This window comes from Kogia breviceps, chromosome 9 (genome assembly GCF_026419965.1).
Source record: "Kogia breviceps isolate mKogBre1 chromosome 9, mKogBre1 haplotype 1, whole genome shotgun sequence".
Classification (NCBI taxonomy): domain Eukaryota; kingdom Metazoa; phylum Chordata; class Mammalia; order Artiodactyla; family Physeteridae; genus Kogia; species Kogia breviceps.
This window is the reverse complement of record NC_081318.1, coordinates 12,654,339-12,682,337: the sequence shown is the minus strand read 5'-3', so window position 1 is coordinate 12,682,337 and position 27,999 is coordinate 12,654,339. Positions and strand designations below refer to the sequence as shown.

The window sequence follows — 27,999 nt, the reverse complement described above, 5'->3', positions numbered from 1 at the left end:
GAACTTCCATCCTCTTTTTCATAGTGGCTGCACCAATTTACATTCCCACCAGTGTGCACAAAGTTTCCCTTTTCTCCACATTCTCAACAATGCTTGTTTTTTCTTGTCTTTTTGATGATAGCCATTCTAATAGGTTTGAGATGTTATCTCATTGTGGTTTTCATTTGCGTTTCTCTGATGATTAATGACGCTGGGCATCAGTATGTCTGTTTCTATGCTTTGCCCATTTTTCAAGTGGATTGCTTTTTTTTTTTCTATTGAGTTATATGAGTTCTTTATATATTTTGGATATTAACCCCTTACAGATATATGATTTACAAACATTTTCTCCTATTCAGTAGTTTGCCTTTTTATTTTGTTGATGGTTTCCTTTGCTGAACAGAAGGTTTTTAGTATGATGTAACTCCACTTATTTATTTTCGCTTTAGTTGCTTTTGCTTTTGGTGTTGGATTTAAAAATCATTGCCAAGACTTATGTCAGGAAGCTTACCCCCTATGTTTTCTTCTAGGAGCTTTATTGTTTTAGATCTTATATTGAAGTCTTTAATCCATTTTGAATTAATCTTTTTATGTGGTGTAAGATAGTGGTCCAGTTTCATTCTTTTGCATGTGACTGTCCAGTTTTCCTAGCATCATTTATTGAAGAGACTGTCCTTTCCCCGTTGTATATTCTTGGCTCCTTTGTTATAAATTAATTTACCATGTATGTGTGGGTTTATTTCTGGGCTCTTTGTTCTGTTGATTTATGTGTCTGTTTTTATGACAGTACCATGCAGCTTTAATCAGTATAGCTTTGTAATATAGTTTGAAATCACGGAGTGTGATACCTCCAGCTTTGTTCTTCTTTCTCAGGATTGTTTTGGCTGTTTGAGGTTTCTTTGTGGGTCCATACAAATTTTAGTATTATATGTTCTGTGTCTTTGAAAAATGTCTTTGGAATTTTGGTAGGGATTGCATTGAATCTCTAGATTGCTTTTGGTAGTATGGACATTTGAACATCATTAATTTTTCCAATCCAGGAGCATAGAATATCTTCCCATTTTCAATTTCTTTCATTAATGTCTTGTAGTTTTCAATTTCACCTCCTTGGTTAAATTTACTCCTAGATATTTTATTCTTTTTGATGCAATTGTAAATGGAGTTGTTTTCTTTATTTCTCTTTCTGATAGTTTGTTATTAGTTTATAGAAATGCCACAGATTTTTGTGTATTGATTTTGTATCCTGCAACTTTACTGAATTTATTAGTTCTGTCATGTCATCCGTAAATCATGATAGTTTTACTTCTTCCTTTCCAATTTGGATGCCTTTCTTTTTCTTACCTAATTGCTCTAACACTTCCAATACTATGTTGAATAAAAGTGGTAAGGGTAGGCATCTTTCTTGTTCAAGATCTTAGAGGAAAGGCTTTTTACTGTTGAGTAGGATGTTAGCTATGGTCTTGTCATATATGGCCTTTTATTATGTTGAGGTATGTTCTCTCTATACCCACTTTGTTGAGAGTTTTTATCATAAATCAGTGTTGAAGTTTATCACATACTTTTTCTGCATCTAGTAAAATGATCATATGATTTTCATCCTTCATTTTGTTGATGTAGCATATCATACTGACTGATTTGAAGATGTTGAACCATCCTTGCATCCGTGGAATAAATCTTACTTGATTTATAGTGTCTGATCCTTTTAATGTATGGTTGAGTTTGCTTTGCTAATCTTTTGTTGAGGGTTTTTGCATCTATGTTCATCAGGAATATTGGCCTCTAATTTTGTTTTCTTGTATTGTCCTTGTCTGGCTTTGGTATCAGGGTAATGCTGGCCTCAGAAAATCAGTTTGGAAGAATTCCTTCCTCTTCTGTTTTTTGGAAGAGTATGAAAAGGATTGGTATTAATTGTCCTTTGAATGTTTGGTAAAATCTACCAGTAAAACTGTCTGGTCCTGGACTTTAGTTTGTTGAGAGGTTTCTACTGATTCAGTCTCCTTACTAGTAATCAGTCTGTTCAGATTTTACCTTATTCTTTAAAATTTATGGTTTGTCTTAAAAACTTACATTGTGTTTTCCCTGACCATCCATCTCCTTGGCTCCCTCACTCACTATACAGTTGCACCTACTCTGTACTTTCATTATACTTGATACACTTCTCTGTTCTTTGAACCTACTGCATTGTGTTGTTATTGTCTGTGTCTTTCTACCCCCCATTATACCTTGAGCTCTTTGAGGACATTTTTTATCATTAGTTCCTAATATATAATATATATCCGTTAATGATGATTCATGAAAAAAAAAAGAATGAATGAATGATTAGCTTAGTATAGTCAGGATGGCTCAAGCCCTGCTGTCTTCCACAGTATGCACCAGGCACCCAGGAGACTAATAAATCCTTGCTGTGCCAGTAGTGGGTTACCTTACCATCACCTCTTTGCTCTGCCATTTCCCTCTAGGTCCTTCTCCTCTTGCTTAAGCAGGTGGAGAAAGCAGAAAAGGAAATCTGCTTCAACAGATACACAACCAAGGAATGAGAGGCCAGTGTCTTTTACTGGTAGGCTGGCCCTATTCATGTGTGATTTGCCTAGAAAACCCTCACTTGTTTCAGTGTAGCGGGAACAGGAGTGAAAGTGGGACTGAGCAGGGAAGGACTACCTCTCCTCTCCTAAGAAGACTTAGACGCTTTCTCTAGGCCAACAACTTACAGTGCCAAGGATTCTCCTCCAGTTCCTAATCTTCTGCTTACACTGGTTCTAATGATGGCATGGTGGAAACCGAGCTGGTTCTGTGCCTGTTTAGCAAATTCTGTGGAGTTGTGTCTGGCATTTGGCAGCTCTCTTTAGAGTGTGGGTACCCTTGAGCTTTAGCTGCGATTCTGAGCTACCGGGAAAGTCCCTTTCAGAATCCTGGTGTATATGTTTTCATATAGGAAAGCCCATCATGAAGTGTAAACTCTTGGAGGCAGTGGCTCAATTGTGTGTTTCCTATATATTGCTAAATAAACTCACTGATTTGTTAGAAGCTTGCTGATTATAATATGCAGTATTTGGCCCTAAAGCACTGGACTAAATCCAAATCACTTTTCATCCTGATTTGTTATGACAAATATCTGGCTGTATTTTCAGATATCCAAGTGAAACATTCTGGAGTACATACCAGGACGCTGATCTTCCTTGATAGCTCTTGGCCCTCCAAAGAGAACGCAGGCTTAAATTATCCTTGCCTTGGACAAAGTATGAGAGAGAGAGGAAATTCTGGCTGACCCGACTAATTGGTCCAATAATCAGCATAATGATTACAGTCTGAAATATGATACTATGTTTTCTTGCCAGTGGATTCATGAGGCCTAATACATAAAAGTTAGCTTCATTTTACAGGACAGTTTAAGTACTTTTACTGAGCACTCACAGAATTAATTTCTTAAATTGGGAACATCCCTTTTAGAATTTTGGTTTGATGAAATGTAGGCCATGAACGTTTGCTGGTTTACTTACCTGTAGAGAGTTCCAAGTTATTGTCGTCATTAATTTAAATTAAATGTGTTTAACTTCCAGGGTGAAAAGGAACAGCCCGTGTTTGCACTGACCGGCCTTCGATGGGGATCCTTCCGAGATGCTGGCGTCTCAGTTAGCAAGTAAAGGGGCACTGTATTAACGTGGGGGTGATTTTAAGACACCTTCTTATTCTGTCCCTGTCCTTGCGGTTTCAATATGTAATGATCTAGGAGTTAGTGCGGTTGAATTATGTGTGAATAACAGAGGCAGAGGTTTAAGTTCTTACGTGCAGAGAGGCAGCGGAGAGTTCCGGTTTCCTCCACGCTAGCTTGGTGGAAGCTCAAGAGGAGCAGTGTGCATCTCTCTTTCTCGACGTCGTATTTGAGCGTGGGTGAGGCCACGCTAGCCCGGAGGGCACTTGATGGCCTCTCCTCCCGCGGCCTCCTTAGCTGGGTACCAAGTCAGAGGCACCGCTGCGGCCACAGCCTCGTGGAGCTTTCACAACCCTGGTTGGAAGATCCCCCCACCCCCCGCCCCGACGAGAGGTGTTCTTTCTGAAAGCCTAGCAGTTCCACAGACCCCAGGCCGCCTCTTTCAGAGGAGGAAGAAGGGCAGATGGCTGGCTATGTTGGGAGATGGAAGAAACAGTCCTGTGGAGGAGGTGATTAGAGGGCCGCCGCTGGCTTTTCATGCGAACGGTCTTATTTTTGGAGAATTCATCGTGTAGGATAGGCTCCTGGCTCGGAAAGAGGGTGTGTCCTGTTCTGTTGCATGGAGAGGCCGCTTGGGCAGGGCTTCCTGAGGTGGGGCTGAGCAGAGGTGGCGTGAGGTTCCCTCCTCGCTGGTGGGCGTTAGTTTTTCTTTACCTCTTCTTGAAAACGGGCTTACAATTTTAGTGTGGTTTAAATGAATTACGATTGATCTCACACACAGCTTTTATCAAGAAACCCCTCTTTCACATTGTAGCATTCCTGCTCATTTTCTTTACAGAAATTTCTTTTTTTTAAAGTATTTTTATTTTTTTGATGTGGACCATTTTTAACTTTATTGAATTTTTGTTACAATATTGCTCCTGTTTTATGTTTTGCTTTTTTTGGCCGTGTGGCCTGTGGGATCTTAACTCCCTGACCAGGGATCGACCCCGCACCCCCTGCACTGGAAGGCAAAGTCTTTTAACCACTGGACTGCCAGGGAAGTGCCTACAGAAATTTCTCTCATTTGTTTCACTGGTTAGTCCTACTAATGAAGTTCGTGACCGTGGACTGTCAAAAGAGAGATATCACTATGTTGTATCATACACTGTGTTCTTTAATATTCCACAGCTTTTATTTGCAAGTATGCCGTGGTTATCTTGATTCCACAAGTTGTCTTTGTGTCTGATCTGTAATCTCAAATGCCAGCAATTTACCAAGAGGAATTGCTTCGTTTCCCCTGAGAAAGTCTGATGAGAGCAAATTGCTCTCTACATGTACTGAGCACAGGCGTAGGTCCGCCCTTTAGGAATATCACGTGTGGCCCATATTCTGTTGGATTTCTGAGCGGGGAGTTTTAAAATCCTGGTTGTTGTTGCACCTGGACTAGGACCATGCACTGAGTCGCTGTGTGTGTCATGAGAGGAGAAGCCGTCGGGCTGTGAGGAACCGGTGCCTCGCTGGCCTCAGGAAGACTGCAAGTGCCGCGTCAGAACTTGCTGTTGATACAGATGGAGGGAACTGCAGGCAGTTTAGAAATAAACTGCCTTGGATGGGATGTGTGTCTGTCTGGCTAACTGGGAAAAGAAGCAAATCATTGAGTAACCTTTGAAACAAAATAACAAAAACAAAAAAATTAGATGGTCAGAGCCCTCATTGATAGCATCGGGTACTTACCTGGGTAATAGAGTGGTTCCGCATTGCTCGTTGGATAGCTGAACTCCTTGTCTGGGCATTCAAGGCCCGAGTTAATCCATCAGCACCTCTCATTACAGAGTTGTGTATCTTTGCTTTAAATAAAGCTTTTGCTCTGGCTGTTACTCTCAGTGTGTCCCGTACTTTTACTACTCCTTCTGCTTAGAATGATTTCCTTCTCTCTTTCATGTATCTAAATCCAACCCATGTTTCTAGGTCTCATGCCCTTACTTTGTTCTTGTGTCATTCATTATGCAAGTGTGGCTGCTTCAATGATTTTAGGACCTTAATGACTTCTTGTGCCTTCTTGACTCTCCTTACTAACGAATAGTGGTCAGTTTATACCGTGTCATATAAATATGTTTATTTATTTGTTGTTTTCTATTACTTTGGGGGGCCTTATTTTCTCAGATTGGAGCCCTCAAAGGCAAGAATTTTATATTCTTTATATTGCTTCGTTTCCTCCATATACATAGTAAGTGCTAAATAAATACATATTGATCCAGAACAAATAGGGAGCAGTTAAGATGGGCTGGTAGGTGACAGAGATAAGTTTTAAGAGAGAAATCTACTTTATGCCACTTTCTAATTCCAACTAGGCATCTTTTTCTCTTCAGTAGCTTTTAGGTATTTAGCAATATGAAGTAGACCCTCTTCATTCCCAGATTTCACATTTGCCATTTTCAAGCTGCATAACATGAGTAATGTGAAATTATGCTGATTTACAGATTTTAATTGTATGTTTGTGTGTAAGAGAGAACACGGTGTACAGAATGCAGCCATTTAGCTCATGAGTATACATCAGCACCCAGCGACTGCATCTCATTGTGGCTTTATCACTCTCCACTCATTTGGAATGTATACTCAACTGTATTCCATGGTGGAAAGTATATATTACAGTGATACCTGTGAATTTAGAGATTCAAGGAGACTCTGATTATATATCCCTTGTAGATTGCAAGGATCTAGCTGCTGTATACCTAATTATGTACGGTTTGACATGGTATTCAAATGCAGATTTAAAACTTACTGCAATACTTTTTTTTAATGCTAAACCACAGTCTCCAAGCCTCCAGGGCAGACACTCATGGTAAAGGTGTAATTCTAATGTATTATCCGTCATGAATGGTATCTAGCACATTGATAGTTCTTTTAATATTCTAATTACATTTTTATCTTGGTTTTTCTCAGGTACTGGTATCTTGGGCCTCTAAAAACCAAAGTAGCCCACTTTTTCAGCACTCTTAAGGTAAATACAGGTTACGATGTAGAAGCTTGACCTCCGGTATTTTGTTGTTCCTCTGTGATGTGTGTATTCGGAACTTTTAAAAATTTCTTGCTACAGATGTATTTGGCATGCTCCAACACGAAAATGGGGCATATTTACTTATATACAAATGCAGAAAGCATTCCTGTTGTGATCCTCTCATCTACCAACTTATCCTCTCCATTACCAAGCCCACATTTAATTTCATTTTAGTATTTTACTTCCCTTTGTCCATTCATTCACTCACTCTTACCAGACAAACCTTGAACACAATGACCTGTATCTCATTAACTATTTGCAAGTGTGTCTATGTAAGCATCTGGAAATGAATTGAAGTTTTGTATCTCATCATATAGGCTTGTGTATAATATAGGAGGTTTCAAACTCTGCTTTGTGCTTCAACCTATGCTTTTTCAGACTAGCCAGGTGTGGGTAGTGGTTGCTGTGTTGGACAGCACAGGTATAGAGACAGTTGTCATCATCAGAGAAAGTTCTATCAGGCCAGGCTGCTGTAGACTATACAGTGAAAAATACTGGCACAGAGAAAAGCTCAACAATGTATATTAATGAAAACGCTAATAGAAAAGTCATACTTAATCTGTGTACTATATACTGTGTTCAGCTTTTACGCAAATCAAGGTAGTATATTTACAATTCGACCAATCTGAAAATTGGCAGATGAAGTTTGAATGTAGTGAAAAGTTTGGTTTTAATGTTAACATTCAGAGTATCGAGTGTTTTTCGAATTACAAAAGTAATATATGTCTATTGCAAAATGTTTGGAAAACATAGCTCCCTTTACCTTCTAAATAAATTCCAGAGGGATAACAAAACCATTAAAGTACTAGGGGTAACCAATCTACATGATTATTAAAATGAACTTGGGGGGCGCCAAGGACTTTCCATACCTAAGGCAAATTGTGTGAGTAAAATGCATTACTGCTGTTGCTTGAGGGGATAATTACATTGGTGGAGTAGGGATTGAATTCAGGAAGAAATAGAGTAACTACATATTTCAGTTGTAGAATCTGGGAGCATGTAAACTGTTTCCATCATTTCTTCAGCAAACAACTACTGCATACCTGTCGTGTGGCAGGCCCTGCTCTATATTTGGAATGCAGAGTCAAATAAGACAGGTTTCCTGCCCTCAAGAAGTATTCAAGTGCTGGGGGTGAGGTCCAAGTAAATCAGCAGTTTGGCAAGTGCTAAGAGAGAAACATGGAGAGAATGAGCTGGAAGCAGAGAGGAGGGGCATTGACCTCGGACTGAAGGCTGGTAAAGTCAGCCCAGGGAAGGTGACACTTTCGCCAGATTTGGAAATACACACAGGACTAGATAAATGGCATTCCAGGCGGAGCGGTGAGGATGTGTGAAGTCACAGTGGTGTAACACGGTCTTCAATTATGGCCAACGCAGTAGCATGGCGGGAAGGGCACTTTGAGGGTTAGGTCAGGACCGCTTATGGCAGGTGTTGATCTGCCATTTATCATTAAAGCACTAGAGGGTTATTGAGTCTTAAGCAGGGGAGTGGCAAGAGCAGATTTTCACTTTAGAAAAATTGTTTGGCAACAGCGTGGACAAGAGATTGGACGTGGGTAGTTAAAGGCAAAGGCATCAGGTAGAAGATTGTTAACGTAATCCAGTTGAGAGGTGATAAGGTGGTAACAGTGAATATTGACCACAGAGGATGGATTAAAGAGGTACAGCCCTCAAAAGTTGGAAGGAGCACGTAGTATTCCCAGATTTCTGGTTTGAGGGACTAGAGTTTGGTAACTAGAGTTTTCCATTAATGCTGATAATATTGGAGTAGAATCAAGTTTGTGAAGAAAGATGAAATTTTCAGTTTGGCACATACTGAGCTTAACATACTGGTGGTGCAGACAAGTGGCGATACAGTCGTGACTTCGGTCTGGAATTCAGAGAGATCTGGGCTAAAAAAATAGATGTAAATGTCATAAGTGTATGAGTGGCATTGAGCTATGGATTTAATGAAGTTACTATCGAGAATAGATGTCCAGGAATAGCCTTCATTTAAAGAGCCAGAGTCGATGCCTGGGAACCGCTAAGAGAGACTCCAGGAGGACGTACCGACATAGAAGCCGATGGAAGAGAGAATTTCAAGAAGAGAGTGAGATTTCAAGAAGCAATGGCAGAGTCTAAATAGAGGCAGGAAAGTGAGTGCCCTCTGAAGGTTCGGTAGCCCGTGGGTGGAAGAGCTGAAGCTGCACTGAAGGAAGTTCAGGGGTAAATGAGAGCAAAAGTAGAGACAGTAGAGCCACTACCTCAAGGATCTCGACTCTGAAGAGAAGGACATAAAAAGACAAAAAGCTAGTGAGAAATATGAGGCCACTGGAGTGTTCTGGTTTTTTTAATTGGAGAGATATCTGTGTCTTTATTTCCTGAAGCAGAAGTGAAAAAGAATGGGAGGAGAAGAGAGAAAGGACACAAAAAGCATGACTGACTCAGCTAGTTCCATGAGCACGTGGAAGGGAGTGGGATCCAAAATCCTGGACTAGCCTTGGATGGGGGAGGGATGCCTTTTTCCTTGAGACAGGAGAGAAATAAAGAAGAGGTACAGATGAAAACGTATTTATAAAGCGGTAAGGCGGTTCTCACTGAGGTCTTGATATTCTCACTGAAGTGCAGGAAGCAAGTGATCTTTTGAAAGCGAGGTGGTGGTGGTGGTGATGGTGATGGTGGTGATGGCGGTGGTGATGGTGGTGGTGGTGATCATGGTGGTGGTGATGGTGGTGATGGTGATGGTGGTGGTGGTGATGGTGATGGTGGTGGTGATCATGGTGGTGGTGGTGGTGGTGGTGATGGTGGCAGTAGTGGTGGTGATGGTGGTGGTGGTGGTGATGGTGGTGGTGGTGGTGATGGTGGCGGTAGTGGTGGTGGTGGTGGTGGTGGTGGTGATGGTGGTGATGGTGATGGTGGCGGTGGCGGTAATGGCGGTGGTGATGGTGGTGGTGGTGGTAGTGGTGATGGTGGCGGTGGTGGTGATGGTGGTGGTGGTGGTGATGGTGGTGGTGGTGGTGATGGTGATGGTGGCGGTAGTGGTGATGGTGGTAATGGCGGTGGTGATGGTGATGGTGGTGGTGGTGGTGATGGTGGCGGTAGTGGTGGTGATGGTGGTGGTGGTGGTGGTACGGGGAGTTTTGAAGAAAGATGAAAATAGATTTAGAAGGATTATCAAGTGGCATGGACAACCTTAGACCAAGAATTTGTTGACATCGATATGCTCGTTTGGGTGATTGTTTTCCCTGTGTCAGTACTCAGCAGGAGCGTTTTATTTCCCCTTCTAATAATATTGAGCCACGATGTAGAAGTACAGACACCTAGTGACAGATTGATCAAGAATAGGGGCTTTTCAGGGCAAACATTATGGAAGAAAGAAGACACGAGGGCCAAAAGCCATGGGAAAAGAGAGTGATGTCAAGTAACCCACTGTTCATCTGGTTGGCCTGAGGACAAATGGCGCGGCCAGGGGCTGGGATTCTCGGTGCGACTGAGAGCTTAGTGTGGTTAGGGTCTCCACGGGCCCCCAAATCACACCCCTCTCTTCCTCCTCTGACTAACCAAATGCAAGAACAAAGCAGATGGAAATCAACATACCAGCTTTATAAATGTCAGCAGGACTGAAGGACACAGCTTGGATACGTGGTCACAATCTGATTTCCTAATACTCCAAATAGAATTTATCCACTTAAAACATCTCCTTCGGGGCAGAGACTGCTAAGTAAGCTCACTGCGTGAGGAAGCAGTGGATGCGTGAGTCCGCAGGACAGCCACTTCCAGAGGGAGAAGAGAAGGGGTTGGGTCTTTCTGGACTTGGGAAGGAGTAAGAGATGGAGTGAGAGAAGTTGGAATTGTTACTCTTTTGTAATTCACCCCACGGAAACTTGAGAACAAGGGAGTAGTTCACCCTAAGAGCCATTGGGCACAAAAGAATCAACCAGAAGAATAGGGGAAGTGATTAGATGGTAGGATACCCGGGCATTCGATTTCTAAGATGGAGTAGTTCCGGGTACCGATAAGGACCGGGACGTGGCCATGGAAATCGGTGGCTGTGGTGAGTCAGAGGTGACATCAAGGGCCGAGAGGCTAGGGTGTTGTTTTCATCATCCCTGGGGACACTGATGGGACCCAGGAAGAAGACAAATCTAGAGTTGAGAATGTTGGCCTTTGAAGTAGGAATGAGAGGCTTTGGGCTGGATTTCGAGGCTGGACTAAACCAGTCTGGTCTCTGTGTGGAAGATGGTAACACGAGTGAGGAAGGGATGGGATACAGCTGGATTTCATGTGTGTGTCACCATCGCTAAGTCGGAGTACCGGATGACTGACTCTATGCCTGTTCATCCTGAGGTTTTCTTGGACGAGCATAAGCAGCGGTTGGTTGCTGGGCCACTTTGCTCTCCTCTCTGCTCTGTGTTAGGAGAGAAATGGAGGCCGCAGTCCCTGGGTTCCTATAGGCCTTCAATAGGAGAAGAAAGCTTGAGGATTCCACACTCCAAATTAGAGATAATTTCATCCCACGGGAGGAGATTACTAGTTAGCTTTCAAGCGGATACGGGTGGAATAATACTATGCTTTGTAGAGAGAAACCCCACGAGTTTGGAATCGTGTTGCATGCTAAAGGTTTTTGTCTCTTCACATTGAAAGGAGTGGCCTCAGACTCATCAAGCCTCTCTCTCATACACGGGACCTACAGAGCGACCTCCCAGTGGGGCAGAAGAGACCCCCCCACGGCCCTCTTTGTACAGGAGAATATTGCGAAGGCTCGCATCCTACTGGGTACAGCCACAGGACGGTGAGCAGCGCGGGGACTGACGACTGAACGCCCTGGGCAGCTCAGGCCTGCCGGAAGCAGACCCCACCTCAGTGTTCGACTCTCCTAGAGCGGGGGAAGCCTTTCCAGCATCCCTGAGCTCAGCCCTCTGTGTGCACAGTGCAGGCCCCAGACAGCAGCAGCAGCGTCCCATGAATGGGGCCAGCCTGTGTCAGCTGTGACTCCCAGTGGCTCCCTTTCTGTCACCAGCCTTTATGTTATTGTGGCTACTTCTGTAGGGATGTCTCAGGCCTAGAGATTCCATTTGAGCCTGGCCCTTTAACCTGTGTATCAAAAGTATGAGATAAAGAAAACTAAGCAGGGGGGTGCGGGGGGGGTCAGCAGATGGGCTTGGGAGGCCATCTGAGCCACTGGTAGCTGGCCGTGGTGGTGGTGCTGAGATGTTCACGGGAGACACTGACCTGTATCGAATGCACTCACGCAGCCCCCCAAGAGGTGAGCCCAGAGGTCTGGAAGGAAGTACAGCTGTCCACCCTTGAACTGTCCATCACGACCCGGAACAGTCAGCTTGACCTGGCAGTAAGTGTGCTTTTTTTTCTTTTTCTTTTTTTTTAAAGTAGAAAAGCATTTGAGAAAAAGTGACAAAGGCTACATGCTCTTCCACTAACTTGGTGTTTTTATTTTTACCCTGTGGGGATAGAGAGGGAAGGATGAGGAACAGGAGGATATGGGGTGCCTTTGGGGAGTAATAGCAATGAGAAGAAACAGTGAGTGAGGCGCATAAAAGCTTAAGGAGCTCTGCTCAAGTATCTCACCAAGCCTTCGGCCTGAGAGAACTGAGGGCAAAAGGCCTTTCGCAATGGACTTAGCCTAATCCCATCATTCACAGGAATAAAAATTTGTGGAACTTTTACTTGAGTAAATATCCATTATTTTCGTGACTATATTAAATATGTAGATTTAGGTCTCCAGGAGAGAGAACTACATATACATCTACATTTATACCGATGTATATATGTATACACACAAACATCTCCATCTATTTTACACATTGAGTCCAATCTATTGACATGCACTGACCAGTATGGTAGCCACTAGTCACATGTAGCTGCTTAAATTAATACAAATAAAATTTAAAACTTATTACTTCTGCCACATGACAAGTGCTCCATAGCCGTATGTGGCTAGTAGCTACCATATGGAAAAGCACAAATATAAACTACTTCCATAGTGCAAAAAGCTCTCCCGGATAGTGCTGATATAGATAATACGCTAAAAATTTTTTTAAATAAAGCAGAGGTTAGCAAACTGGTCTGCCACCTGTTTTACTGTAGCCTGCAAGCCGAGAATTGATTTTACGTTTTTAAATGTTTAGAATAAAGTCAAAAGAAGGATTATATTTTGTGATAGGTAAAAGTATATGAAATTCAAGTTTCAACATCCACAAGTAAAGTTTTATTGGAACACAGCCATATTCATCCGTATCCATGTTGTCTGTGGCCACTCTTCCGTGGCAGTGGCAGAGCTGAGTCGTTGTGACAGACTGGATGGCCCAAAAGCCTAAAACATTTACTGTCTGGCCATTCACAGTAAGGGTTTACTGACCCCTGGTCTAGAGAAAACTTTAGTAGTTTATGTTAATGAGAATGCCAGTAGGAAAGCTCTCCTTAACCGTGGACTAATATTATGTTCAGCTTTTATGTGAATCGAAGTAGTATGTTCACAACAACTAACCCGGTCAGTCTGAAAACTGGCACATGGAGTTGAACATACGAATGTAGTAAGATGAATGAGGGGGACAAGTGTAGTGAGAAGTTTGATTCCAATATTAATATTCAGAGGATTGGATTGCTTTTTAATTATAAAGGTAAAGCATGTCCATTGTATAACATTTGGTTCACATAGCTCTTTTCACCTTCTAAATTGATTCTGGTTGGATTAAAAGGTTAAATGTAAGAAAATAAAGCTATTAAAAACACTGGAGTGAAATCGTAAGTGATTATCAATATAAACTTGGGAGGACAAGGCCTTTCCAAGAGTGGCATCTAACCAAAAATCATGTTGATGCATTTGTCTACTTCTAATAAAGAAGAAACTATAAACAGAAATTTTAATGACACTCTTTTTTAGATTTCCTTTATAATTTATTAACCTTTAAAAAAAATTTTTTAATGACAAATTGGGAAAAATATTAGGATGTGATATACCAGGAGTTAATAGCTTTCCTTTATTACTTAACTGTTAGGATAATCAATAAGAAATGGGTGGGCTTCCCTGGTGGCGCAGTGGTTGAGAGTCCGCCTGCCAGTGCAGGGGACGCGGGTTCGTGCCCCGGTCCGGGAAGATCCCACGTGCCGCGGAGCGGCTGGGCCCGTGAGCCATGGCCGCTGAGCCTGTGTGTCCGGGGCCTGTGCTCCGCAACGGGAGAGGCCACAACAGTGAGAGGCCCGCGTACCACAAAAAAAAAAAAAAAAAAAAAAAAAAAAGAAATGGGCAAAGAACTAATATAAACAACAGGCAGGGGGCATAATTAGAAATTCACAAAGGAAATAAACATGAAAAAAATTGCTTATATTTACTACATGATAAGCACGCACTGTCCTAAGAATTTTAGTGTCAGCTCATGTAATCCTCATAACTACACTATCAGGTAGATATAACTTCTATCTGAATTTCATAGGTAAAGAAGCAGAAAAAGTGCTCAGTATCAAAGAAATACAAATTAAAATATTAAATACTGAATTGCCATAGATTAAAAAGCATGCTAGTGTTCCCTGTTGGTGTGGATAGGGAAATGGGCTGCCAGGTTTTCTCGAGGGAAAGAGAAATCGGAACACTTTTTCTCCAAGGCGTTTTGGCAGTATATATTAAGCATCTGAAATGTAAGCATACCCTTGGCCCTATTAAGCATATTTCTAGAAATTTATGCTTCAGAAATAATCAGATGATACATAATGTAGAGAGTCTGAAAATGTTGGTGAAAGTGAATGTATTAAGGTTAAAAAATACTCTGTTAAAAAGAAGAATTTTAAAAAGATAAGATTTCTAATTATACACTTTCTTTATAGTCAATCTCTGATGATATGTACTTCCAGGGTTTTGTTCATGTTCTTTAACCTTGTTCATTGCTCTGATGACTGAACACCAATGAATGGCTTGAGTTCAGTGAGTATGTATGTGATTGTGGCTCGAGATTGGCCTCATTCAGAGTGCCAAGCACTTTTTACCTTTGTGCCAATTATCAAAGCATATGATCCTGTGCTGCTGATCACTAGCAGCACACTCATTTTTTTTTCTATCCTCTTTGTAAAAGTAAAAGCAAATGCAATAGAATATTCAGAGACAATGAAGCTGCCATGTAATAGCTCAAAATGTTCATTTATCATTTAAAGAAAAAAGTCCATTCAGAGTCTGAAAGAGGCCCGAGGGGTGTGGAATGCTTGAAAATTAGGATCTCTTATAGAGCTATGTTCACTGTATTTATAATAGCAAAATATATGAAACAAACTAATCAGGCCACTGATGAGAAATACATTTTGGTACATGTATTTAAAATGTTCTCTCTATGATTTATTGACATGGAAAGATGTTCATTGTATATTGTTAAATGAAAAACCAGGTTAACATGATTTGCAGCAAATGATTCCATATTTATTTTAAAAAGAGGTACTCCCACCTATAATTGAGTTTTGTGAATGATGGAGGTAAGGCTCCAGTTTTATATTCTTTCCATATAGAAAGCCAGTTGTCCAAGCACCATTTATTGAAATGTCCTTCCTCCCCACACCCCACTGATCTGCAGTAAACCTCTGTCATACATCAAGTATCTGTATACATGGAGATGTTTCTAGTCATTCTTTTGCTCTAGTTTTCTATATTTGTACTAATACTATGTTTCTCTTAATTATTATAGTTTTATAGTAAGTCCCTCTATGTTTTTCTTCTTAAAGAGTCTCTTGGCTGTTCTTGGCTCTTTTACTTCTATAAATCCTTTAGAATGTTTATTAAGTTCCACGTAAAAATCTGTTATAATATTGATCAGCATTACGTTGAACCTGTAGATCAATTTGAGGAGAAATGACATTTCTACAATAGTGACTCTTCTATTGTATGCATATGGCGTATCTTCATTTATTTAGGTTTTTAATGTCTTTCAATGAAGTTTTATAGTTTTCTCTATAAGATTTTGTCTTGCTGGGTAGATTCCTAGTTATCTTAATTTTTGATACTGTTGTAAACAGTATGTCTTAAATTGTTATTTTTTTAACTATCTGATTTAGTTGATGGACATGTAATGATTTTTTATATTGATGCTGCGTCAGCAACCTAACAATTCTTATTAAGTTTATGGATTCCTTTAGATTTTCTACAGATTCAACTGCAAATAGTGCAGTTGATATGATTTTTTTCCTTTCAAATCTTAACCTTCTTCTAATCTTTTGTCTGATCGCATAGGCTAGGGCCTCAGTACAGTGTTAAACAGAAGCAGCGATGGCAGGTGTCCCTGTGTCATTCCTGATTGAGAGAGAAAGGCTTCACTGCTTCATTCTTGAGTTTGATGGGGTTTCTTGTAGATACCCTTTATCAGATTAAGGAAGTCCCCTTCCACTCCTATCCTAGTTTGCTGGGAGTTTTTATCATGAGTGGATCTTTAACTTTATCAAGTACCTTTCCAGCCACTACTGAGATAAGGCTCTTCTCACTGAATCTGTCACTGTAGCACAACACATTGACTTTCGCACGTGCACTCTTAACAGAAGTCAAATCCTTGACTTGTATGTATATCTACTTATTCCCTTCTGTGTCTAAGATACATTTCAGTCTTGGCATGTCCACAACCCAGCTCCTGGTCTCCCCTTCCACCCCCTGAAACCTGCCTTCTCCTCAGTCTTCCTCCAGCACAGCTGATTGTAATTCCACCCTCGTCATTGTTCAGGCCAAACACCTTGCTCCTGTTTCTCCTCACATCAAATCTCAGAGGAAGTCCTGGCGGCTTCACCTTCTAAATGTTGCCAGCACGCCTCGCAGTGTCCGCTGCCAGCTGATGCAAGCCACCGTCGTCTTTTAGCCCGATTATTGCAATATGTTCCTAAGGGGTCTCCCGGCCCTTTCCCCTTTCCTTCTCCTTTAAACACAGTAGCCGGAGAGATCCTAATTTTTAAAAAAGCCAAATCCTATTTCTCTGCATAGAACCTTCCAGTGGCTCCGCACTTCACTCAGCCTGACGGCCACCTTCCTCCTGGGGGTGCACAAGGCCCTACTGCTGCAGAGCCCGAACCCTCTGATTCCGTCTCCTCTCGTCCCCTTTCCTCTCCCTGCTCCAGCCACACCGGCCTCCTCGCCGTTCCTTCCCGCGTCAGGCCTGCGCCCACCTAAGGCCCCTGCCCTGGCCGTGCCCTCCGTGTGGCCTGTGCTTCCCTAGACCGGTGGTTCTCAAAGTGTGGGCCTTGGGTCCGCAGCAGTAGCATCGCTTGGGACCTTGTTAGAAATGAAGATTCTTGGGGCTCACTCCAGACCTATTGAACCATAAGCTCTGACCTGTGTTTTAACAGGCCCTCCAGGTGATGTTTGCTAGAGTTTGCCCTGGATTTCCACAATGCCCTCACCTCCTTCAGGTGTCTGCTTAGAGGTTACCTTGTCAGTGAGGCCTACCTGGACCCCTCTTTTTTTTTTTTTTTTTTTTTTTTTTTTTGTGGTACGCGGGCCTCTCACTGCTGTGGCGTCTCCCATTGCGGAGCGCAGGCTCCTGACGTGCAGGCTCAGCGGCCATGGCTCACGGGCCCAGCCGCTCCGCGGCACATGGGATCTTCCCAGATCGGGGCACGAACCCGTGTCCCCTGCATCGGCAGGCGGATTCTCAACCACTGCGCCACCAGAGAAGCCCTGGACCCCTCTTTAAAAACGCCACCAATCGTGCTTGCTTTGGTAGCACATATACTGAAAATGCCACCAATACCACCTTTTATCTCATTTTTATAATATACTCTAATAATACTTCTAATATACTCTATAATTTGCCATTTATGCTAATATACATACACAGTCCACAATTTACTATTTTTATACGGATATACTAACATACTTCTAATATACATGAAATTTATTATCTTATTATGGTTGTGTTTTGTTTATGCCTTCCACTCTCTCTGGTAGGATATAAGTTCTTTGTAGGCAGAAATTTTTGTGTTTTTTATTCCTTGACGCAACCCTAGCACTCAGAAGAGTTCATGATACATAGGTGACAATAAGTCACTGAACAAAAGGTGACCCTGCAGCAGAGTTACCCCTCTATGTTCTGTAATTCCTAGTTGAGATGTAAAGTTGTGCTTTGGTAGCGCCCTTTAATCTCAGGCACAGGCTGTCAGCTCTCAGAGGCCTGGGGGTGATCCTGGGGCTGCAGATTTTGAAGATGTCCAAAAATAAACAGACCTCTGTTTGAAGCAGACACAGAAGTGTTGGGATTGATTTACAGAGGGCCAGGTCTGTACTGCTAGCCACCACCTGGTGGTAAATTGTGGGGAGACGGGGGGAGGGTGGGGAGTGGCACAGGAACCAAGTCTGCTTTTATAGCCACTTCCTTGTAGCTCAATTCTTCCAGAACATTCTGTGGTTGGGAATGTAGAGTTTTAAAAACATTGCCATGGCATAAAAGGATTGCTGCTCTTCCCAACTCTGGTCACATACCAAGTTTGCATGTAGAACATTTAAAAAAACGCAGATACCTGGGGGCTCTCCACACACCAAGAAGCTGAGCCGGCCAGTGCGGCGTGATGATGACATACAGTGAGGGTGGAGGCTTTGCTGGGAGAGAGAGGCTGAAAGCTCGGCCTGCCGGGGAGGGGACCCTACAGACTATAACAGCTGTGATTATTAGTGAATGACAGAGCTCGACAACCCTCCAAACCTGAGTTTTTACCTAGCTTACGTATGTAGTAAAAAAAACAAGCAAGCAATAGAGATGAATTTTATGGTATGTAAATACCACTTCAATAAAGGTCTTAATGTAAAAAGAAAAAAAAAAAAAGGACTGAGGATATATTCAGGATAAAGTCATTGAAAGTAAAGTCCCCTCCGTAATACACAGCTCCAACCGCGACCCTCTAAGGCGAAAAGAGGGCAACAGGCTGCATTAGCCAAAATTTAGAGCATTAATTTTAGTTTTCCTCACCTTTTTAGAGCAAAGAAGACTTTATGAACATCTGCATGGAACCCAACACCGTCAGCAAAGGAGACTTCATAACTATAGGGTAAGTGGACTGGGGTTTGTAGGCAGTGAGGCGTTAAGTTAGTTTGTCTTCTCAGACTTTACCAATCTGAGTGCCCGTGTACTCCAAGACAGAGATCCAACCGAGGACTTGCCTGGTTTGGAAACCGCAGCCTCCTTTTTTCATTTGAGTTGGCATGTGCAGTGTACCTCTCCCACTTTGGCCTTCCCCGTTCATTTCGGGAAGATCAGAGTATGGGAGCCGTCTTTGTCTTTCGACTGAAATGACAGGATTCAGTATAGCGTGGTATCATGCCCAGAATTTTGGCTTCAGAGTCAGAACTGCTGGGTACAAATCTTGATTTTGCCACTCAAGTGGCCTTATGACTTGGACAAATCCTTTAGCTCCTCTGAATCCTCTTCCCTCTGTATAGAATGGTGTGATATAATCACCTGTATCTCGGGATTGTTTTTGAGTCTCATCCAAGGGACTGTGTGGGAAAACTCATTTTCAGTGTGAAGCACTTCGCAGCATCAGCAGCCATTCATGACAGCCCACCTTGCCCTGTTCCCAGGGCATTGATGAAAAGGTATTAAGTACCTTGGACATTTTCCAGGCTGTTTCCCCTTTTCCACTACAAAATACGCTTCCAAGTCCTGTCTGATTTGTTAAGCCCTACCTCTGACAGAATTTTATTGGTTAAGAATGCTCTCAACCCTCTGCCAGCCTTCAAAGCATCTGAGGGGGCTGTGTGTTACCATGCCAACTGGGAATCTGCTCAGCTTTTTATGAGCTCTGTCTCAGAGCCCCCTCTGGCGCCCATCTAAGGATTAGACATTTCTGCTGCAGCGGCCGGGTCTCCATGGCTACTTCATTCTCTGCACCAGCACCGGCAGTACAATGTCTTTCGTCATTTGTGTTATTCTTGCCTTTGGTAGCAATTCTTCAGTTGCTGAATAGCTGCTTCTGCAGCCTTTGATTTACTTAACTGTAGTAAAAGGAAGAAGGGAAAAGTCTGTCTTCTCCTAGGAAGGGTCCAGAAGCCACACAGTGTCTTAACTGAAAGTCTGGCCAGTGGGACCAGCTATATTTGAATCTCCTTCATAATACCGACATCCAAAAACAGGAAGAAAACCCGGTGATATTGCTTCAGTTAGACGAAGTCATTATGTTCTGCATTGCTGCTGTTGTCACGTTCAGCAGCAGAAATAAGAGGGTTTCCTTTTGGTCTCTCCAGGAAGTGAAATCAAGTCATGTCTGTTTCCTCTGGGTATCTGATAAGAACACTGTAAAGCCGCTTTAGAAAATGGATGAAGTTTCATAGATGAAAGAATTACTCTTGTTAATTAATGATAAAGAATGGACTAATTTTCTGAGATTAGCTTTTACCCCTTTTCCACTGACCCTGACTGGCTGAAGGGTATATAGTGTGTCGGGGGGGGGGGGAGAGGGTGTGGGTGTGTGTGTGTGCGCGCACGCGTGCAAGGACAGGCTGATAATTTTACTCTGAAGCCATGTAGTCAAAGTAAAGATGCACTATGCTAAGTAGACTGTTTATATCAATATGGAGAATCATTCAAGAACTACTAAGATTGGTTGTTCATATAAATATCTAGTTTAAATTAGAATAAAACATTTTCTCCTTCAAGTAACAGACTCATAAGAAGTACCAAATATCAAAAGTTTAGTACTTTTCTCTAAAGAATTTCATTTCATTCCGATTTTTAAATAGCCCAGGGATTAGGTATACATGGAACTATTTAAAAATAAAAAACAATTCAGAGAAAAATCAGTCTTAACTTCAAGCACAGTTCTCTACAATAAATAAACCCGCTCAATCTAGAAGGTATCTCAACACTAAGCAAGAATCCCTGGGGGAATAATTCTCCACAGAACCCCATGGTTCAAGAGATGATGAGTCCAGCTATTTCATCTCATCAAAAGACAGGCAGAACTTGCTATGTTCTTGCAGTCGAATGCACTTGCCAGCACTGGTTTCCAAGCTTGCTTTTTCCTGTACCAACAGAAGTAAAAAGGTGAGAGACCCCGAGGTGCGTGCCGACGGCACCGACTGCCTTCAGGCCAGCCGCTGCACTTTGCTGCTTCCTGAGGTGAGCGGGGCTGAGCTGTCCCAGGGCTTGTGGTTCTTTCCTGGTCTGTCTGCCTTCCTGTTTTCTTCTCCCTCCTTCCGATTAACAGACCCTTTTTTAGGTACCTTGTACGTGCTGAGCACTGTGCCAGGCTCTGGGTTACATTAAGGGAGACCTGAAAAGATGATAGCAGCCCCTTCTGAGTCGCGGGTTTAGAGTTGGGCTCCTGAAGACTTCGGGTGTTGTCAAGCCAAGGTTCTGTAAAGTGATCCTTAGGTCTCCTGAGCTTTTATTTTTCTGAATGTAAATTATGCAGATAGCTACTATACCCACAGAATTCTCCAGTTAGCAAATGTTAATAGTGGATTATAGCTTCACTTTTTTAAAAAAATTATTTATTTTTGGCTGCGTTGGGTCTTTGTTGCTGCACGCGGGCTTTCTCTAGTTGAGGCGAGCGGGGGCTACTCTTCGTTGCGGTGCGCGGGCTTCTCACTGCGGTGGCCTCTCCTGTTGCAGAGCACAGGCTCTAGGTGCGCGGGCTTCAGTAGTTGTGGCTCGTGGGTTCTAGAGCGCAGGCTCAGTAGCTGTGGCGCACGGTCTTAGTTGCTCTGTGGCATGTGGGATCTTCCCAGACCAAGGCTTGAACCCCTGACCCCTGCACTGGCAGGCGGATTCTTAACCACTGCGCCACCAGGGAAGTCCTAGCTTCACATTTTTTAAAAAGGATCTGGAAGCAGTTTTCAGGATGGCAGTAAATCGTTCTGTACTGGGAAATGCCAAGCCTAGAAGAATAACCTATAAGTGGAAAAAAAAACTTACTACAGGTGGCCTCTGAAGACTTGTGGCTTTGTGTTCAAAAAGGTAGGTGTCCCCACGGTGGCTGGCACCATAGTTTCAACGCAGCAAATGTTGAATTAAATGCATGAGTTTCAGAAGCGTTTTATAGAATCTGTGATATTAATGTTGCTGTACCTTAGGTGTAAAGCGAAGCGAGTCCTAAAGAACGATGAGAATCATCAAGTGCCTGTAATGGCTTTCCTCGGAGAATTGGCTGTTGCTCGCTTTTCATTTGAGAAAACGATTAGGGCTGAGGACATACACGTACGTTCTATGAATTCCTTAAAGATGTGACAGGACCCTGTCTTACAGTAAGCATTGGAAAATGATAGCCTTGTCTCACAAATCCCAAAATACTCTGCGAGGAGATAGTGGCCGCCGAAACCTTTTTCATGGCGGTAGAACAGGGCTGTTTCCAGAACCAGCCCCGCGTCTGACGCAGGCACTGAAATGTTCTTTTCAAAGAACATTAGACCAGCTCCTCGGAGAGGAGGACCTTTTCCCCAGCAACCTGCTCCGGTGCTCCGGTGATGACGAGTTCCAGCCAGTGTGGGCGTGAGCTCTTGTGAATATTCTCTTCTCCGCAGGGGACAGGGGGCTCCTTCAGCATTGACAGCGAGGAGTACGAGGCGATGCCTGTGGAGGTGAAACTGCTCCCCAGGAAACTACAGTTCTTCTGTGACCCTCGGAAGAGGGAGCGGCTGCTGCAAAGCCCGGCCCAGTGAGCGAGCTGCGAGTGGGCGCCCGAGCCTGCACTTTAGGCCACCCTGGGACCAAAGGGGAACCGAGGCCTCCCCGTCCCTGCGGCGCCGTCAGAGGAGCCCAAGGGCCTGTTCCCGGCAAGTACCCTCCACCCTCCTCTCTAGTGCTTCCCAGCTTTGCAGACAGCTTCCCAGCAGCGCATGCTTTGACTCTGCTGTGACAGGCCGTCCCTCCTGAACACTGCTTTTCCTCAGGCTAGTTCCAGGAAATCCCCACCCTCAATGGATGGACAAGGGCTAGACCTTGTAAGCGCCCCCGAGTGGGAAGCAGGATCCCGGGCTGAGCGGCTCTTCCTCGCCCGTTGGGCTCTGTGGCCGCCCTGGGAAGTCCAGGGAAGCGCCTGCCTTCTGCCGCCTCGTCCCGTTCCCCGGGCTCCTCCGTGGGTGCTGCGACTTTGTGAGCTCCAATTCTTAGGTGTCCTTCAGTTCTCTCTTTAATCAAAAACATACCTGAGGGGTTTCCCTCTTCAGCCGTGGCTGAAATACTGTAAAACACTAGTTTTTTCCCCTGAAGTAGTGCTTCTTAAATGTTGGTCTGCATGAGAACCACCTGGGGTGCATGTTGAAAACTGACGTATTTGGGGCCCAGCCCAAATCTAGTAACTCAGTCTGGGGCTGGGGCCCAGGAATCTGCATTTTTAAAAGGGTGTCCACCTTCCCCAGGTGGTTCCACTACAAGAGGTGTCCCCCAAACTGAACAGGACACAGTCTTGTAACGCAGCGGTCCACACACTATTCTGCTTATGTACTTCCTAAAAGTATTTTGAAAAATCATGTATCCCCTCAGTTTTAAGTTGACAGCTAAAATTTTTCATGGGAAGTTAGTTGCCAAAGTATGTACTTTCTGGTGTCATGTAAATATTGATATTTTAAAATAAAACTGTTACATCACTGTCTTAAACATATTCAGTGTAATTGAAATACATCATAATTTAACACTCATCCTCCATTTACGAAAATGAGTAAGTTTTTTGTCATTGAAAATGTCGATTATCCTTGTATGTGTATCTCCAAACCACTTTCAGCAAATGCTATCATAACGTAATGTTTTTATGCTTGAAATTTTCTTTCCATTGGACCTATCTTCTTGCCAACAAAAAATGTAAGTGGAAGTAACTTTATTTTAGTTCTTCAAGTGTTAACTCAGTACAGAATGTTATAAATTATTGAAATACAACTGATGAATATTATAAATTTTTGATAATTAAAAATCAACATTTTATTAGAATGCTCTTTATCCTAGAGTTCATTTATCAAAAAGCAGTTTTTCTGTGTTGTTTATTCAAGTTTGTTTTTAAATTTTTATTTTGTATTGAAGTATAGTTGATTAACAATGTTGTTAGTTTCAGGTGTACAGTGAAGTGATTCAGTTATACATAGACATGTATCTATTCTTTTTCAGATTCTTTTCCCATTAGTTTATTACAGAGTACTGAGCAGAGCTCCCTGTGCTATACAAGCAGGTCCTTGTTGGTTACCTATTTTAAATATAGCAGTGTGTACATGTCAATCCCAAACTCCCCATCTTTCCCCCTAGTAACCATAAGTTCCTTCTCTAAGTCTGTCTCTGTTTTGTAAATAAGTTCATTTGTATCATTTTTTTTAAGATTCTGCATATAAGCACTATCACATGATAGTCTTTCTCTGTCTGACTTATATCACTTAGTATGATAATCTCCAGGTCCACCCATGTTTCTGCAAAATTCCATTGTACATATGTACCACATCTTCTTTATCCATTCCTCTGTCGATGGACATTTAGGTTGCTTCCATGTCTTGGCTATTGTAAACAGCACTGCGGTGAACACTGGGGTGCATGTATCCTTTCAAACCATGTTTTTCTCCAGATATATGCCCAGTAGTGGGATTGCTGGGTCGTACGGTAGTTCTATTTTTAGTTTCTTAAGGAAGCTCCATACTGTTCTCCACAGTGGCTGTACCAATTTACATTGCCACCAACAGTGCAAGAGGGTTCCATTTTCTCCACACCCTCTCCAGTATTTATTATTGGTAGACTTTTTGATGATGGCCATTCTGACTGGTGTGACGTGATACCTCATTGTAGTTTTGATTTGCATTTCTCTAATAATTAGTGATGTTAAGCATCTTTTCATGTGTCTGTATGTCTTCTTTGGAGAAATGTCTATTTAGGTCTTCTGCCCATTTTTGGATTGGGTTTTTTTTTTTAAATTGAGTCACATGAGCTGTTTGGAGATTAATCCCTTATCAATCACATCATTTGCAGATATTTTCTGCCATCCTGTGGGTTGTCTTTTCATTTTGTTTATGTCTTTCCTTCCTCTTTTGTTCTCCTGTGATTTCATGACTTTTAGTGTTGTGTTTGGATTCCTTTTTCCTTTCTCTGTGTGTTATCTATTGTAGATTTTTGGTTTGCAGTTACCATGAGGTTTTGATAAAACAGTCTTGTTTATATAGAGACTGCTGTAAGTCGCTGGTCTTCTAATTTCAAATGCATTTCCAAAATCCTGCATTTGTGCTGTCTTCTTACAGTTACTGGTTTTGATATATTTGTGTGCAGATGATTTCCTCCTTTTTCTGTATGTTTGCCTTTACTGGTGAGCTATTCCATTCATAATTTTCTTGTTTCTAGTTGTGGCCTTTTCTTTTCTGCCTAGAGGAGTTCCTTTAGCATTTGTTGCAAAGCTGATTTGGTGGTGCTGAATTCTCGTAGCCTTTGCTTGTCTGTAAAGCTTTTGATTTCTCCATCAAATCTGAATGAGAGCCTTGTGGGGTACAGTAATCTTGGTTGTAGGTTCTTCCCTTTCATCATTTTAAATATATCGTGCCACTCCCTTCTGGCCTGCAGGGTTTCTGCTGAGAAATCAGCCGATAACCTTATGGGAATTCCCTTGTACATTATATGTTGCTTTTCCCTTGTTGCTTTTAATATTTTTTGTCTTCAATTTTTGCCAATTTGATTGCTATGTGTCTCAGCATGTTCCTCCTTGGGTTTATCCTGCCTGGGACTCTGTGCTTCCTGGACTTGGGTGACTGTTTGCATTCCCATACTAGGGAAGTTTTCAACTATTATCTCCTCAAATATTTTCTCAGGTTCTCTCTCTCTTCTCCTTCTGGGATTCTTATAATGCAGATGTTGGTGTGTTTAATGTCCCAGAGGTCTCCTGGATTTTCCTCATTTCTTTTCATTCTTTTCTGTTCCATGGCAGTGATTTCCACCATTCTGTCTTCCAGTTCACTTATTTGTTCTTCTGCCTCATTTATTCTGATTCCTTCTAGTGTATTTTTCATTTCAGTTATTGTATTGTTAATCTCTATTTGCTCTTTTAATCTTTTAGCTCTTTGTTAAACATTTCTTGTACCTTCTTGATCTGTGTCTCCATTCTTTTCTGAGATCTTGGGTCATCTTTACTATCATTACTCTGAATTCTTCAGGTGGATTGCCTATCTCTTAGTTGTTTTTCTGGGGTTTTATCTTGTTCCTTCATCTGGGACATTTTCCTCTGCCATCCCATTTTGCCTAACTTTGTGACTGTGGTTTCCATTCTGCAGGCTGCAGAGCTGTAGTTCTTCTTGCTTCTGCAGTCTGCCCCCTGGTGGCTGAGGCTGTCTAAGAGGCTCGTGCAGGCTTCCTGGTGAGAGGGACTGGTGCCTGCACACTCGTGGGTGGAGCTGGGTCCTGTCCCTCTGGTGGGCAGGGCCGTGTCAGGGGTTGTGTTTACCGGGCAGCCGTGTTCTCAGCAGGACTTTAAGTAGCCTACCTGTTGATGGGTGGGGCTGCGTTCCCACGCTGTTGGTAGTTTGGCCTGAGGCGTCCTAGCACTGGCTGTTTGGTGGGGCGAGCTCTTGGTGAGAAAATGGTGGCCTCCAAGAGGGCTCATGCCAACGAATACTCTCCAGAACTACTGCTGCCAGTGTCCTTGTCTCCACAGTGAGTCACAGCTGCCTCCCGCCTCTGCAGGAGACCCTCCAATACCAGCAGGTAAGTTATGAGGTCTCTGCTTTTTCCCTGGATCCTGGTACACATGAGACCCTGTGTGTGCCCTTGCAAGAGTGGAGTTTCTGTTTCCTCCAGTCCTGTGGAATTCCTGCAATCAAACCTCGCTGGCCTTCAAAGCCAGCTTCTCTGGGAGCTCCTCCTCCTGTTGCCAGACCCCCAGGCTGGGGAGCCTGACACGGGGCTCAGAACTTTTACTCCTGTGGGAGAACTTCTGTGGTATAATTATTTTCCAGTTTGTGGGTTGCCCACCTGGCATGTACGGGGTTTGATTTCCTCATGATTGCGCCCCTCTTACCATCTCATTGTGGCTTCTTCTTTGTCTTTGGATGCAGGGTATCTTTTCTGGTAGGTTCCAGCGTTTTTTTTTTGGTCGATGGTTGTTCAGCAGTTAGTTGTGACTCTGTCTCCGTAAGGAGAGGTGAGCCCACGTCATTCTATTCCACCATTTTGTCTCCTCCCAAAAGCACGTTATTTACAGCTAAGATGAAACAAGGCTTAACCTTATAGATGTAAATATATAAATAAGCAGATGGGATAGAAAAAATTCTGTTGTAACAATGTCATGTAGTTCTTTTGAGTTGCATACCAAAATCACAGTGACCTATCAACAGCTTGATTAGATCCTCCTTTAGTACGTTGAAGACAGAGAACTAGAAACTACCCACCTTGCTAAGGATTCGTCATCTGGGCGTGATGATCACTTTGGTGCCCCTGAGGTTTTTATATTCCAGGGGGCAGCGCACCACAGGAAGCTGGACGAGACGTCAGGTGTTCTCTTTGTAAAGAGGAAGGAAAATTGCACGAAGGGGAAGAGGGAAAGGAGAACTGGCTGGCTCACCCTCAGGTAGACCGGTTTTAGGACAGTACATATGCCTGCACCCACGAGCCCCTTGGAGAGTGAAGACCAACACTTAAAGGATTATAAAGCAGCTATGAACAGACCATGACTGAAAAGCCCGTAAAATAATGCTCACCTGTTTACCTCTCTGTTCTTCAGAGTGGTGTTCAAAGCTGTGCTTTTGCAAAAACAACAAAACCAAAAGCAGGCAGGTCCAAGCATGCAGTCTAAGGAGCAGCCACCCCATACTACCCGTGGGGGGGGGACGGAGTGCCGTGCTGTAAGAAAATACAGTCTACGTGAGCCAGGAGAATCTGGCATATATTGGTTCTATAATGGAGTGCAAAAGACCAGCATAGAATCTTGGCTACCGGCATGTATGTGTTTTAGTGATTCTAATGTTTCCATAGAAATAATGGAACATATGATTGGGGAAGGAGATTTAATTCAGATTAGTATTTTTTATTCATTTTTTTAATGTAAATATGTCCTAGTTCAAATTTTGTTTTCTTGATTCCGACCGTTTACTGAGAACATGGTTGCCTTATCATCTATTGCCTTCTTTCTGTTGTCCTTCCATATAAGATCCACGTAAAGGATGTTTCAGCAGCTACGAGAGACCCTCATCAGCTAGACCTGGAATGCTGAGGGGTCCCAGGAAAACCCGAGTCCCCCCTTCTTGTTTAGTACAAACCTTTTGTCAGACTAATTCCACTCAAAAACCAAGAGTATTTCTATTAAAAACGGAGCAGATATTTTATATTAAATATAGTTCAGTATAAAGCCTTTTGCTTAACCCCATGGCCAATCTGTGTGCACCTGATTAGCTGTGTTCTCACAATTCTAGGAAATAGGTAATACATGGTCATGT

The 27,999-nt window shown here is 42.8% G+C and overlaps 1 protein-coding gene across 11 annotated transcripts in view; it reads left to right on the top strand.

Moving 5' to 3' along the window:
- AGK (acylglycerol kinase) overlaps positions 1-23,212 on the top strand; it is a 165,037-nt gene extending 141,825 nt beyond the window's left edge. For 8 of the 11 annotated variants that reach the window (XM_067041976.1, XM_067041977.1, XM_067041981.1 and 5 more), the window contains 7 exons: positions 3,537-3,616; positions 6,554-6,611; positions 11,292-11,439; positions 11,903-11,997; positions 18,595-18,665; positions 20,650-20,734; positions 22,138-23,212. In XM_067041976.1, the coding sequence (XP_066898077.1) occupies positions 3,537-3,616; positions 6,554-6,611; positions 11,292-11,439; positions 11,903-11,997; positions 18,595-18,665; positions 20,650-20,734; positions 22,138-22,275 (675 nt within the window). In that variant the 3' untranslated portion in view covers positions 22,276-23,212. The remainder of the gene's footprint in view (positions 1-3,536; positions 3,617-6,553; positions 6,612-11,291; positions 11,440-11,902; positions 11,998-18,594; positions 18,666-20,649; positions 20,735-22,137) is intronic. The other 3 variants (XR_010842055.1, XR_010842056.1, XR_010842054.1) reach the window with 1 other exon arrangement.
- Positions 23,213-27,999: the final 4,787 nt, after the last annotated feature.